The 14,032-nt window shown below is 32.2% G+C and overlaps 3 protein-coding genes across 6 annotated transcripts; 2 read left to right on the forward strand and 1 right to left on the reverse strand.

The window, feature by feature from the left end:
- The first annotated feature begins 489 nt into the window (after positions 1-489).
- Positions 490-6,210, forward strand: Nup50 (nuclear pore complex protein Nup50). Of its 2 annotated transcripts, none has more exons than XM_011069072.2 (5): positions 490-608; positions 1,159-1,331; positions 1,407-2,359; positions 2,434-2,586; positions 2,735-6,210. In XM_011069072.2, the coding sequence occupies exons 2-5, from the start codon at positions 1,176-1,178 to the stop codon at positions 3,039-3,041; spliced, it is 1,569 nt and encodes a 522-aa protein (XP_011067374.1). In that variant the 5' UTR covers positions 490-608; positions 1,159-1,175; the 3' UTR covers positions 3,042-6,210. The 2 variants fall into 2 exon arrangements, with proteins under 2 accessions (XP_011067374.1, XP_087263167.1); XM_087407041.1 differs by having other exon boundaries at positions 600-654.
- On the reverse strand, positions 4,555-9,464 carry LOC105153925 (protein lin-9 homolog). 3 transcript variants are annotated; one of them, XR_015545366.1, is made up of 8 exons: positions 9,361-9,464; positions 8,213-8,546; positions 7,649-7,957; positions 7,062-7,479; positions 6,640-6,986; positions 6,225-6,471; positions 4,940-6,142; positions 4,555-4,758 (listed from the first exon to the last, which is right to left on the reverse strand). XR_015545366.1 is itself a non-coding variant. In XM_011069073.2 (7 exons), exons 1-7 carry the CDS (start codon positions 9,377-9,379, stop codon positions 5,951-5,953), a joined length of 1,866 nt encoding a protein of 621 aa, XP_011067375.1. In that variant the 5' UTR covers positions 9,380-9,394; the 3' UTR covers positions 4,555-5,950. The 3 variants fall into 3 exon arrangements, 2 of the variants coding, with proteins under 2 accessions (XP_011067375.1, XP_011067376.1); XM_011069073.2 differs by having other exon boundaries at positions 4,555-6,142; positions 9,361-9,394; XM_011069074.2 differs by lacking the exon at positions 9,361-9,464 and adding an exon at positions 8,782-9,324 and having other exon boundaries at positions 4,555-6,142.
- A 161-nt stretch (positions 9,465-9,625) lies between these two features.
- Positions 9,626-13,945, forward strand: LOC105153926 (QVR superfamily protein rtv). The gene is made up of 9 exons (XM_087407073.1): positions 9,626-10,535; positions 11,329-11,564; positions 11,843-11,946; positions 12,126-12,284; positions 12,388-12,455; positions 12,543-12,725; positions 12,864-12,997; positions 13,144-13,248; positions 13,422-13,945. Exons 1-9 carry the CDS (start codon positions 10,348-10,350, stop codon positions 13,565-13,567), a joined length of 1,323 nt encoding a protein of 440 aa, XP_087263199.1. The 5' UTR covers positions 9,626-10,347; the 3' UTR covers positions 13,568-13,945.
- The last annotated feature ends 87 nt before the right edge of the window (positions 13,946-14,032 follow it).

Raw genomic sequence — 14,032 nt, forward strand, 5'->3', positions numbered from 1 at the left:
TCCTCTCTGAGGAAAATTTTATTTGAAATATATATAGTACATGTAACGTATACTATAGCATATAGAGTAAATCTTCCTTGAAGAGGAAGTTTTGGAACTCGCAGTAGTAGTAGGCGGTACATTTCGCTTGTCTGCTTCTGTCTTTCCGCGAGTTCTGATTGGCTTCCGCTTTTCCTCTTTCCGTTTTTCCGTCAAGATGTGAACCCGCCCTTAAGTCCGGTTGCACCAACGTTACTTTAATTTTAAGCGAGGCTTAAAACTCTCTTTGTCTCTGTCTCTTTACGGTTTTAAAACGAGATAGAGAGAGTTTTAAGTTTCGCTTAAAATCAAAATAATGTTGGTGCAACCGGACCTTAGTTCCTTTACGTTGTACGATTGTATGCCATACGCTGGCTTCATGGGACTTCACCTTAAAATTTTCCTCGGAGAGGATGTTAGGAATGTAGCTTGGACTGTTTTGCTGGACAAAAATGGCAGTGAAAACGCTGCTTGAGTATAATTATAAACTAACTACCTCTTGAGTTTGGCTCTCTTTTATTATCTTTATTTTCGCAGACGAGACATTGATGTCGAAGTCGCCGCGGCAAACGCAATTTCTTCGATTTCAGGTGAGTGTAATAAAAATCGATATCTATTGTTCATCACCGCAACATTGTACAGTAACCTTTCATATATTTTTGTGTTTTCTTCAATTTTTTAAAATAGAATTACTCACTCCAGAGCATCTATAGGAGTAATTTCAACTTATAATTCGTGCACGAGAAACTCACCGGAACAGTAGCGCTTGAAACATAACCTGATTTAGCAATGTGATATCGACTGAATCGTTTCATGTCACATAAATAAACTCTATAAATGTATCTCCGATTTTTTATCTTATTTTCTATTTCGCGGGAAATAAAAATTCATATATTACAATTTATCACATAATTTAGAAAAGAAGATCCTTTTCAGTCTGCAAATGAATTTATCATCTTGAACTGTCCAATGTCCAATGCAGTGAAAATTTTAGCATTTTCTTGTTTCTGATAGCTACATTGATTGTAGCATTTTACTTGTACAAAATTTTATTTTCAAATATATTAATATGTTTATATTTAGAATAATATATTTATTTTATTGTCACTGATGTGATTTCTTCTTTATTTATGTATGAAGTACATCAGATAACAGAAATGTCAGGTAAGCGAACTGCAACAACAGAATTGAATCACGACAACTGGAATGAGGAGAACGAACCGGAGGATGCAGGAACGTTTGCACTGGCTTCAAATGATATACTTGAAAAGAGAGTTATAAAAACAGCAAGGCGTCGTTTGCCATCGAAGGACGTAAGTATATATCTTGATTATTTTTTTTATCTGAATTTTCCTGCCTTTATCACTGTTCTATGTTAATTATTTCAGGGGATTCCAACGAAAAGTGCATTTGGGTCGTTTACAGGTTTCAAAACTAATCCAAGTTTATCTCCATTCGGTTTTTTAGCTAATACAAGCACTACTTCTAGTACGACTACTTCTACTGCATCAGCAACGACTGTAAATACAAGTAACAAGCAGACTGCTAGCAACGGTGCTCCTAAGATTCCCGAAATTGATTCAGATAAAAGAGAGGATTTTACCAAATTACAAACATCATCAAGTACAAGTACGAGCAAAAAAAATTCAGTTGAACAAGGAACTGAAAAGACAAAGAGCCACTCGTCGGATTATTACGCAAAATTGAAAGGACTAAATGAAAGCGTTGCTACATGGATAAAGAGCCATGTAGATGCAAATCCATTTTGTATATTAACACCTATATTTAAGGATTATGAGAGATATTTGAAAGAAATTACATCAAAAGAAGAAAGTAGCAAGACACAAATTTCGCATACTTCAGAGCATATAACGCAGGCTGCGAAGAACGATATTAAAGAGATAAGTTCAGAAAAGAAACCAGAAAAGTCATTGTTTGGGAATTCAAACGCGAATGCAAAGTCTACTTTAACCACAGGAACAGAATTAAAACCTGAGAAGTCAATATTTTCCAACATCACCACGAATACCAAATCTGTATTTAGTAATACAGAACAGAAAACAGAAAATCCCAAATCTGTGTTTGGTAGTACAGATATAACTCCTGATAAGAATAAGTCTATTTTTGGAAGCACAGAGTCAAACGTTGCTAGTAAAAGTGTATTTGGCAATACAAGTGTGGAAAGTCCCTTCGCAAACAAATCTACCGTTTCAGATAGTGGAAATAAAGATGAGGAGGAGATATCCTCCAACGCGAAGTCTGTGGCCCCTACTTTTCCCACTTTTAGTTTTGGACAGAGTTCTACTACCAGTAACGTGTCTGCTGGATTTAGTTTCGGAAGGTAATTTGTTCATTAACTTATTTACTATATCTTATATTGAACAAGATACAAAAACACATTTTTATAATTTGCAGTGCAAAGCCATTTTCATTTGCTCCTCAAGCAGTAAAACCACAAGAGAAAACCGAGGACAAAACAAGCAATGAAAATAAAGATGAAGAAGATGAAGAACCGCCGAAACAAGAATTCAAACTGGTAACTGAAGAAGGTGCTACTTATGAACAAAGGTAAGTTATACATTATAATTTCTTAACTTATTATACAAATATCAAAATAAAAACTACACAAAACTTTTTAAAAAGTTTATCTTTACATTATAAAGTAACTCTCTTAATATATAAATTATCTCTCAATATCAAATATATTTTTTTATAGGTGTAAAGTCTTCGTAAAGAAAGACAACGTTTATACTGATAGAGGCATCGGAATGTTGTATCTGAAACCAACACCGAATGGAAAGACGCAATTAATAGTACGAGCCAATACTGCTTTGGGTAATTTGTTACTCAATACCCTATTGACTCAAAGCATTCCCACGAAGCGCATGAACAAGAATACGATAATGTTGGTCTGCCTACCAATGCCAGATTCTTCACCACCACCAGTCTCAGTGCTGTTAAGAGTGAAAACTAGTGAAAACGCGGATGAATTACTGGAAGCGTTGAATAAACATAAAAAGTAGAAAGTACACGAAATTTGACTTAACGTATTTGAACGACGTTTTTTTTTGACGTTACTTTAAAGCTTGAAGAATGAAGCAAATGCTAATCCATGGAATATTTGTTCATCAATGTAATGATTTTGTATTGAACTTTATTCTCATCATTCCATAAAATCTAAATTTTGCGATTGCCTAGGAACTTAACATGATCATGAGAAGCATGTATGATGTAAGAATACAAGGTTTCATTCTCGAGATACGCGATTAGTCAAAAAATTAGTCCAAAATGTTATAAATCAATATAGAGGTGATATTTCATTTATCCGTTTTTGTTGTACAACAAAGGCTGCAGGACAAAGCACGAGTGGCAACCTTCAAAGACCGGAAACCTCCCAGAGAATATCTTTGCCCACAGAAACACCTCTCAAAAAACCGCCGTTCGGAATTGACATTAAAACTAGGTCCCATTCAATTGAATAATCAACGGGCGCACCACAAACATATGAGAGAGTAACACAGAGATCTAACGTAAGAAGAAGAAGATAAAGATCAAAGAAGTTCTCGGATTTCTTTATCCTATAGCTAATCAGAAAGCTTGAAAAATTTGTTGTACGACAAAAATGCAAATGTAATCCCACCCTTAAACCGATATTAGAAATTTATTATCAATAAGAAATTTGCTACAAAATTACATTCGATCATGCGCAATAAATTATCTTCTATTCTTACGTCATGAAGAATAAGCGAAGAAAATTTTTTTTTAGATATCAATAATAAATTTTTTCCAATTGTTATTTACAGATAAAAAAGTGTAAAAAGGTAAGTCTTTATATAAGAATACAAAAATGGAATAGTTTCTAAAAAAATGTCTCAATTTACATGTATGACCATTATTGGAATGAGTGTTGCAATTGTAATCAATAATGTAATAATAATAATTGGAAATATATGTACAGTATGTATAGTAGAAATATAATAGTATATATTATGAACGAAGCAATTTGTGCTTGTAACAGCTGCTGAAATGTTCTATATTGTTAATTACAAAGTAATTGTACTACAGAAGTTAATTACAAGTGTAAAAGTATTATAGATTATATGGATTGCCTGATATCTTACAAAACAAACTTCATAACTTATTTATACTAATAGTGCATAAATTAAGTAAAAAGTTTGACGTTCTATAAACATTACGTTATGTTTTAAAGAGAATTTATTGTGAAATAGGTTACATTCAATTATCAGTGAATGATCAGGGTAAGAAATATTCATTTTATAAATTATCAATCTTTTACTCTATTACTTTGTTTATACATTTGTTATATTTACTTAATTATACGAAATTATTCTATTTCAAAAATTAGTCATTTTATTTAAAAGTATATTTTCTTTGGGTTGACTACACGTGATTCGAATGAACAATTATACATAAATATACAAATATTTATATTAAAAAACATATTATTTAGTGATTCAAATTTTTTAGCGATTCATGTTTGTAAAAAGAATATCAGCATAAATTTTTAGATATAAATTGATTAAAAAACATTTTTTATTCGTGACAATAAATTTCGTTATAATTAGTTGAAACTTTTAAATTACACTGCGAAGAGCCTCTCTCTCATAACAAATTATGTAGTTATCTATATAAATCGACTGTATACATACTTGTATATATATACATAGGGTGATTTTAATATATTTCGTCATCCATCATGAGCAAGTAGAGTGAATCGAACTGAGTCGAAAAGTCATCTACCATTTTGCAGTTTACGCAATAGTTAACGAGATTAATTATTAAAAATTGCCAAATGGTAAAGAACTTTTCGACTCAGTTCGATTCACTCTACCTGCTTATGATAGGTGATGAAATATGTTAAAATTACCTTGTATATATATATATACACACACACACAAACCTGAATTTTTTTAAATTTCAATGAATATAATTTTTCCATTTGCACATATATTATCGCAACTGAGAGTAAATTGCCTTTTATATTTATGCCTAATTGAATAATACATTCAGAGACTCAGACTGAATTTACATTATGATTTAAAACTTAAGGATGATTATGATCATAATTAAAGGCTGCGCAACTTTCGGTTTCGAGGTTGATTTCAGTTCTTTTTAGTGATAACGGTGACCGTTACAGGTATACAATTACCAATACCGAAAAAGATCGAAATCTAAATAGACCGAGTCAAGTAGCACAGCAGTGCTTGCAAAGCACTAAAACAGCGATTATATGCGCTTTTTTTAGCGCTTTATTAACGCTTTGTAAACGCTATGTGCTACTTGGGATAACCATTACGGTAAAAGAATTGAAATCAAAAGTTGGATTTAGCTTAAGACCGAAATGTTTCGGTTCGAATCTTTGCATACAGTACATAAAATTCTAAAAAAATGAACATTTTTAGATATTCAATATGTTCAATAACATTATCCAACAGTACACAAATATTTCTCTAAGTTATCTAGTTTACAACGTGCACTTCATATGGATACTAATTAATAATTTTTTTTATTAAATTATTTTAATTTTAGCAATACGAGTAAACGTATACACATGTGTATTTAAGTAATCATATTGTATCAATTTAGTATATCATTCCTTAAATACATCGAAATAAAATAATTTAATAGAAAGTTATAATCAGTACATATATCAAGTGTATGATGTAAACTAGGCCAGTATCTCATGAATATGTCGTTAAAGAAACTGAAGAACTGATATATTCTGTATATACAAAATAGCTTAAATCTTATATGTATATTGTGTAGACATGCACTTTACATGGCAATACATTATTAATCTATACAAGATGAGAAAATACAAGGTTAGAGTTTCTTGCTTTCTAAAAATATCGTGATACGTGATCGTCTGTTATACTGTACACTTGGTGAGAATATACGAGTTGTTCCATCTTCAAACTCTCTGTGCCATAAAAGGCGTAAGAGGACCCATTTGTCCTAGGCCTACTTGAATGTGTTGCATGTGAATTTCAACGCAGTTTTGAAACACTTGCTGATTCTGTGGGCTGAGTTTTGATCTTATCTGCTCTATGGTACCTTGTAATACTTTGAGCTCATATGCGTTTCGATCAGAATCTGATAAGCTCTGCGATAAAGGAAATTATGTTTTTAGTTATTAGATAAGCAAGGGATAAAATAAATTCAATAAAAATATCCATTTATCTTACTTTCACTTGTAACATCAACGCAGTCAAATCGGTTACCAATTGATTCATTTTTCCTGGTTCTTTATCGTTCATTACGTTATTTTTAGCGACCATATCTGCCGCTTCTTGTTTGCATTTCTCTCGGAGATGTGACGGTGCCAACATCGCTGCTACGCTAGGTTCGGGCGCCATTTCCTGACACAGTTCTTGTATCTCATTCAAAAAGTCTTGGAGAGCTCCATTCATTCTCTCCAACTCGACAATAATTCTGAAAACAACAGAAAAGTATATTAAAAGTAATATATATATATATATATATATATATATATATAAAATTTAATGTCCCTTAAATATATTTTATATTATATATTAAAAATATATTTTTAAATATATATATTTAATTAACACAATTCTTTATGTATTTAACTAGCCGTACCCTGCATATTTTTTTTCAAAATCGGGAGGAAGCGATTCACCTAAAGAACGTCTCTTCTCAGCTTCTCCATTCATTTCTTTCAATTTCTTGACTTTATTCTTCTTGGTTGTTAATATCTTATTCACTTTGACCATAAGTTCAAGTAACTTGAGTGGAAAACCATTCACTGTACCACCGGTATTCGTCTTTTTTGGAATGGAGACAGATGCATTCGATATTAAAGGGTCATTGGTCAATCGCGGAGATAACTTCATCATGTATGGTGATGAAGGTGCATATTGCAAAGGCCGTGGTCTGAACTTTTGGGAGAATGATGTCAAGCTGATTGTCTCCGGTGGTTCATTCGACTAATTGAAACAAATCATATATTAATATATAAATGTAAACGTAGACATTTTCCTTGGAGAGAACAAGAGACATACCAAAACTTCGTAATCAGGGACACTATGCGTCCCAAGTCCAGCTCTCTCAAACGTAATTCTGTAAGTATTATTACTGGTATCAACAGCGTCGATGCTTCCAGTGAATAAACCATCCTGCGGTTTCCTTAATCTTGCTGTCACTTTCGTACCGATTACTAATTGCAATGGTATTTCAGGTGGCAGATCCTTGAAACTGCTTATGTCTGTCGTCTTCCTTTGCTGTAACATCCGTATTTTCTGCCTCTTCCTTTCTAATTCACGTCTCTCCTCCTCGAAGAACGACTGCGAACATCTTCGCGGCTTGCCCATCATCCTTCTAATCTTGCACCATTCCACGCGCGTGAGTTTGCGACTTTTCAATTGCGGAAACGATTCTTTCAAGCATATCATGAAGTCATTATCGCCCTCAAATAACACCCTGCAAGAAAAAACATTATATGGAACATTAGGAAAACTAATTTATATCTCCGATACCATTATAAAAATCTATATTTTTGTATTATTTCATTAGTATTACTAATAAAATAATACTAAACAATAGATAAATATAGATAAAATAGAAATACAATAATTATATTTATACATACTTATCTATATTGCTGTAAAACCATTCGTAACACACCCATTTATGCGCCTTCGGTAACTTTAACAAGTTCCTTAATCTCATGCCAATTTTCTGTCCTATTTTACGATCCGGCGATGTAAGCTGTGACAGTTTATCAGGCTCTTTCTCTTGTTTGATTGGAGTCATTACAGGAGTTGTTGGTTGCGATTGAGAAGATGAACTTGTACTTTTTGGTGTGGTTGATATCTTAGTCTGCCTCTTCACTGGTGATGGCCGCATCATCTTTTTGGGGGATTGTTTTGCATCTACAGCCGAAGGATCTTTCTTGATTCTGTAAACATCATTATTATACATCAATGAATTGGAAAAAAAATTGTTTAATTCAGGACTATCACAAAATTGGAAATAAAGGAAATAGGGAAATTGAAAATGATCAAGGAAATCAAGAAAAAGTTAGGGAATTTTGCAAAGTTTCTTGGAAAATTAAAATTCCTGGCTTTAAAGAAGTTTAGCGCTGCAATTATCGTTTTTCTGCCTGTCTGATTAATCATAATTTTTATTTTTAATTATGAAAAGAATAATTCACCTGTGGTGTGGATGATTGATCAAGATGTCATCATAGAACAACTTGTTCTTTTTCCTAATTCTCGCTGGCATCCCTCTACGATTCAATACCTGTACCGGTTGTGTAGGTGGATTGGGTTTGGAAGGTGGCTGAGTGCCTACCCTTTGCAGACCTAAAGCTGCAGGTCCTAGCTCCGGTATCGGTTCTGACTCCTCTGTATCCATTTGCTGATCCGAGTGATTCAAATTATGCTGCTCATCCATATCCATCGTATCATCTTCAATCTCAGTCTTGATTTCATCAATGGATGGATATCCACCATTTTTTATGGACAGCAACGCTTCCGCAGATTCACCTGAACAAATTTATTCAAAATCACTACATGTACATGCGATATTAAATAGAGAAATAATTTCTTCTGATATAAAATCCATGTTGCATGTAGCTTAATGATCTACAAATAAAGTTATTAAGTAAGAATTATTTCAATAATTACATATTACACAGTAAAGATCGGCAACATTATATCTAAGAGTCATACAAATTAATATCACAAAGAAAATTGAGAAATTAAAAAAAAACGCATATACCTAAGCTGAGACTGTATCACAATAATCAATGTTTTCGCGACAAAATATAAAAGCGAAAATCCAAATACAGACGACGAGAAAATGCATATAACTATCCCCTCGGTCTGAGGGTAAAATTCCGAGAGCGTCAAATTGGCGGTACGACAAATTCGCGAGGGAATATCGACCGTGCTCCATCAGCACAGCAGGGACGACATAACCAAACTCAGGAGGGGATGTTTGATAAACAGACCACGCGGACGGTCGGACTCGTGGTGGCCATCGCCGCAGTCAACGCTGCGGATCGGCGCGACATATAGGCACTCCGCCGTCGGGCTCGGCCACGGGGTAACGCCGAACACGAAATTCACAGCGGAATCCCGCTTGAATCGTGTGTTGGCGATTTTTGAAATTTTAAACCCGATCCGCACCCAATCGCCGTTCGAACGGCGATTGCGGACGGCACGGGATCGCTGGTAGCGGCGCGATCCGTCGAACCGCTAAATCGGGAACGCGGATTCCGCGGGTATCGATCGCCGTGGCCGCCCGCGGACGCTTGCCCCGTTAATTTCCCCGAAAATAAACGCAAAGTTTACTCACTTTCAATCACGTCCGCCATGTTGACAATCAGTGATGCATCATGGGTACGTACTTCCGACTCTATCGGGTTCATCGGTCCGCCATCTCGTGTAGCCGGACCTGGTTGGCGATTGGCGCCGTCCCGGAAGTCGCACAACGCGGGGTCGGTAAGGTATGCAAAAATCTGCGATTGTGGTAAATTCTCGATCTCCAAAATATTTTGCGCAGCGATTAGTCGAGTAACAATACGCTGCTGCCTCTCGAGATCCGGTCGTGAAGGATTCATTTCTCAAATAAATAAATAATTATATACAAACCTTTTTATTTTAAATAACGTATAACTAAACAGCAGACTTTAGCGGCAAAAATAAGTTAACCTCTTCGTTTTTTAATACGATTTTTATTAAGCTCGCGCAAAGAGCTCTAATTAAAAATTTGAAACCTTGTGGTTACTCTTTTTCTTTGTTTAAAGTAGCACTTAAATTAGTACACCTTGTACAATCACTTCTATTAATAAACATATGAATGTATAAGTAATTTCGTAATTCTCTGTAGCTGCATTAAGATGCAATTTCAATTAAAATAAAGAATTTGCATAATTAGACGTTTGAAAAGAAAAGGAGAAAAAAAGAAAATAGGTGCAAAACATAAAAAGTTTAGCTATAATTAGTTTGCACCCATTTTCTCTTTTTATCTTCTTTTTTATTTTCAATGTCCAATTATGTACATACATGCTTTATTTTAATTGAAATTGCATTGCAGCTGCAAAGAACGGAATTATTTATACATTAAAATGTTCATTATTAAAAATAATTTTGCAAGTTACACCTTCTGCACTTACTATGAAATAGGTGTATAATTATTCATTGAAAAGAGAAGGAAAAAAGATAAAAAGTACAGCTGCATGCATGGGCATGCGCAGTTTATTCGCCACTTACTTCAAATAGTACGCTTCAATAGGCGCTTTTTCGTTTGTATTTTAATTTTCTTGAATTTTTTAAAACGGCTATGTATATCGTTTGGATCATTATTGTATCTTTAACAAGTAAAAACTGCGTGGCTACTAATGATACGTTTGTAAATGTTAACAAATACTGCAGAGATAAAGACAGATTGATTACATCTGAGGAGAATGACGAATATTTGCTCATCGCTGCTGAGAATAATACGAATATTATGCTAGCGTGTCGCTTTTGGTAAGAATTGTTCAGATACACAATTAAAATAAATAAAGTAATGTGTCCATAAATCCACAAAAAAGTGATACCTTCCTTGTTTATTACTTAAATTAACTTTCCGTCTACTATCTAGATTTTTGGCACAAGCGAAATTTCACTCTCAAAAATTTCTCTTAAAATCTTTGAAATAAAGGAAGGTGGAATCCGAGTTTTCTTACTATAGCTTACTTACATACTTAATATTGCTGTATATTTTTTAACAAATTCCGTTTTTCTTTATTTTGCTCAAATTTCAATTTTTATTAAATATAGGTTTTATTTGAGTTAAAAAACTATTTGATGATGTATTAGAGATATTGACAAATAACACTCAATTTTTTTGTATTCTTTGAAAGCCTAGAACAAAAAATTTAAGCAGAACAAAGAAAATCCATATTGCAGATGAAAAAATTAAAAATATGATTACAGACGGAGGATTAAACAAGTCTAAGAGCGATTTTGATCAAACTCTCATTTAATTGGTGATCAATTTGTCAAATAATATGTGTAAGGAAAGAAAAATTAAATTAGTAACAATAAATTGTATAGTTATGAAATTTTACTTTAAATCTATCAATCTTCTATCAATTGAATTTATTATCTATTAAATCAATGAAGTTTAGTTAAAGTCACCTAATTTAAATTAAAATTTTCTTTAATTAATTTAGTTAATTATTATGATACTTTTTCGGAATATGAGAAATATGTTTTTCTAAAAGATAAATTTTTTGACAAATTATTGGGAATATTGGGATCTAAATTTTCGCAGAAGCAATGACCATGAAGAACCTCAACCAAAAATTTGGTATTATCAAGATCGTTATCGAGAAAACCCTGAAAAGGAAGTCGAGTTGGAAATGAATAATAACATTTCGTACAGTAGAATCTATACAATGCCGGATCTTTCTCTAGTCATAAAAAACTTCACAGTCATTGACGCTGGCATTTATCGATGCCATGGCAAAGAAGGACAAGAGGAAGAAAAAAAATATAATTATAGGATCGAACGTAAAATAATATGACAATTGATATAACATTTGATTTTGTTATACTATGTTGAAAGCATATTTCAAAGCTTAGCTGCACTTTTAACGACAAATTCTTACTAAAATTTTTTTACTAATTATGATATTTTCCTTGTTACAATTAACTTTTAAAATGTTAACTTTAATTATTCCGTCTTTATTATAATTTTTCTGATATTTATTGTATATCCATATTTCATTAATATTTATATTAATAAATAATTCTGAGTATTAAAATTAATATTTAATTTTGTTGGATAGCACTTCTCAAGGATATTGGCGGAGAATTTTTAGAAAAGGGAAACCTAACAGAATGGGGAAAGTATCAAGAAATATATTTATGGCCTGTCAATACGAAATTTGCAGTGAGTTAATAAACTCTTAGTTGATAAGAAAAATTATAAAATATACATTATATCCTTTTATTTAAACAATGAATGGACAGAGAATTATTTTATTAGTAATTTTTTTTAGGAATCATAACGCGTCACAATTAATAATTTTTTAAGTTAACGTGATTTCAAAGAAAGGAATCTTTCGGCAGGTCTCGAAAATGACTGACTTAGCGGAAATTCGTGAAGAAGGGGTAATCCTTCAGGTAATATCTGAATGGGGTCCCTGGAGTCCATGCGAACAATGTATAAATAAGCGTGGTATTAAAACCAGCAGGGGCTACTGTAGATTAAAGCGCAATATAAATTCAGTAAGTGCTATGTGTATTTTTAATCTTTACATAATCAAACATGAACGATTTTATAATCTTTGATCACTATTTTATTAATTACTTTATTAATATTTATTTTTAGACAATGATAGAGAAAAATGATTCAGTCATTATACATTTTTTCCGAGGATCTCCAATGCTACCTTGCAGGTAAATGTTTATAATTTCAAATTTCGATTTTTCTAATAGCGATTTTTTATATGGTCACATAACGAATTTAAAAAACGTTATTCTCAGATCTGCCCTGCTTCAAAGTGAATTTCCCAGTATTAGTCGTATCGTACGATATTTGCCAGAATATATTTTAACAAAACCTTGCAAGAAGTGTCCACGCATAAAAAAAAGGAAGAAAGGCGTGTTTCGTTACGTCAAACGATACGTTCTCGCCGAAGGTGCACGTCTCGCCGTAACTTGTCCAGAGTAATTTGCCAAAAGATTTCTCGATCGTATCTTTTTTATTAAATTCAGTCAATCCTTTCTCTCTCACGCCTAATTATAGAATATATTTCATATAATTAAACACAAAAATTGAAAACAGACAATATATTTTGAATGTAGATCGACTATAGAGACGCAAGTAATTTGGAAAAAGGACGCGCTTACTTTGAAGAAGGGAACGGCTCAGTCATTTCGTCAAAAAGATAGAGAAGCCCGAGTGATAATAGATACTTTCTCAACGCTCTATTTAACAGGTAACTTAATAGTACACGTATATTAATTTTTTAAGTTTTATACAAACACAGTTCGAAATATATTTATTTATTTATTCAAACGCATGACAAAAATTGTATAGTTTCTATGTGTAAAAATTTCTAAACTACATATTTTTTCTCGACAGACGTGTCCCAAGAAGAAGAAGGTAATTATACTTGCTACGTAAATAACATTAATATGATGCGCATGAAGATCATCGTTGTACCTAAAACTCGGCTTTTGACGCAAGGTCAGTTAAAACTTGCAAAGAAAATACATATAATAGCACACTTAAAATATAATAACAAAAATAAAAATTTTATTATTAAATTATAATTAATTGTAAAATGATCAGTATACATCACAAGTATGTATCAATTTTTTTATAAATGTATAAATTTATTCATTTGTTGTTTTTTTTAGCTTTCTTTCGGCATTTGGGCTACTTGGGATTTATAATTTTCATGACTTCAATCTGCTATTGTGGGGGTATAATAGTAGTCTGTCGGCAAAGAAACAAATTTCGATCCCTGCCGCAAGATGATCTTTCGGAAGAGGAAGTTGAATGATATCGTAATCAAAATGTAAATTATTTTGACATTATAAATTGATAATAATAATTACATATTATATGTTAAGTAAGATTTTTATCTTATTGTTAGATTATTAATCTTGTAAACCCGGGAAAAAATGATTTATATATAATTACATTTAATTATACAAAATTAAATAAAATCGTATATAATTATAAACGCGTAAAATTGACATAATTTATATACAATTATATGTAATTATATATAAAATATGTCTATATATAACATTTTTTCTCAGGAATATTTGGTATATTTTTTCTTACAATGCTTTTTACGTATTTACTAAAACTAAAAATTTTTCCAGAAGAATATTTAATTATTTAAGTTTATTTATTGACTGAGACACTATTAACTGCATGTTTTTATCATGCACATACGTACTTTTAATATTATTGTGGATAAATCTGTTGACATCTAAATTGTACGACTAGTTATCGGTAG

The sequence above is a fragment of the Acromyrmex echinatior genome, chromosome 6 (assembly GCF_024713525.1).
Source record: "Acromyrmex echinatior isolate Ae372 chromosome 6, ASM2471352v2, whole genome shotgun sequence".
NCBI lineage: Eukaryota > Metazoa > Arthropoda > Insecta > Hymenoptera > Formicidae > Acromyrmex > Acromyrmex echinatior.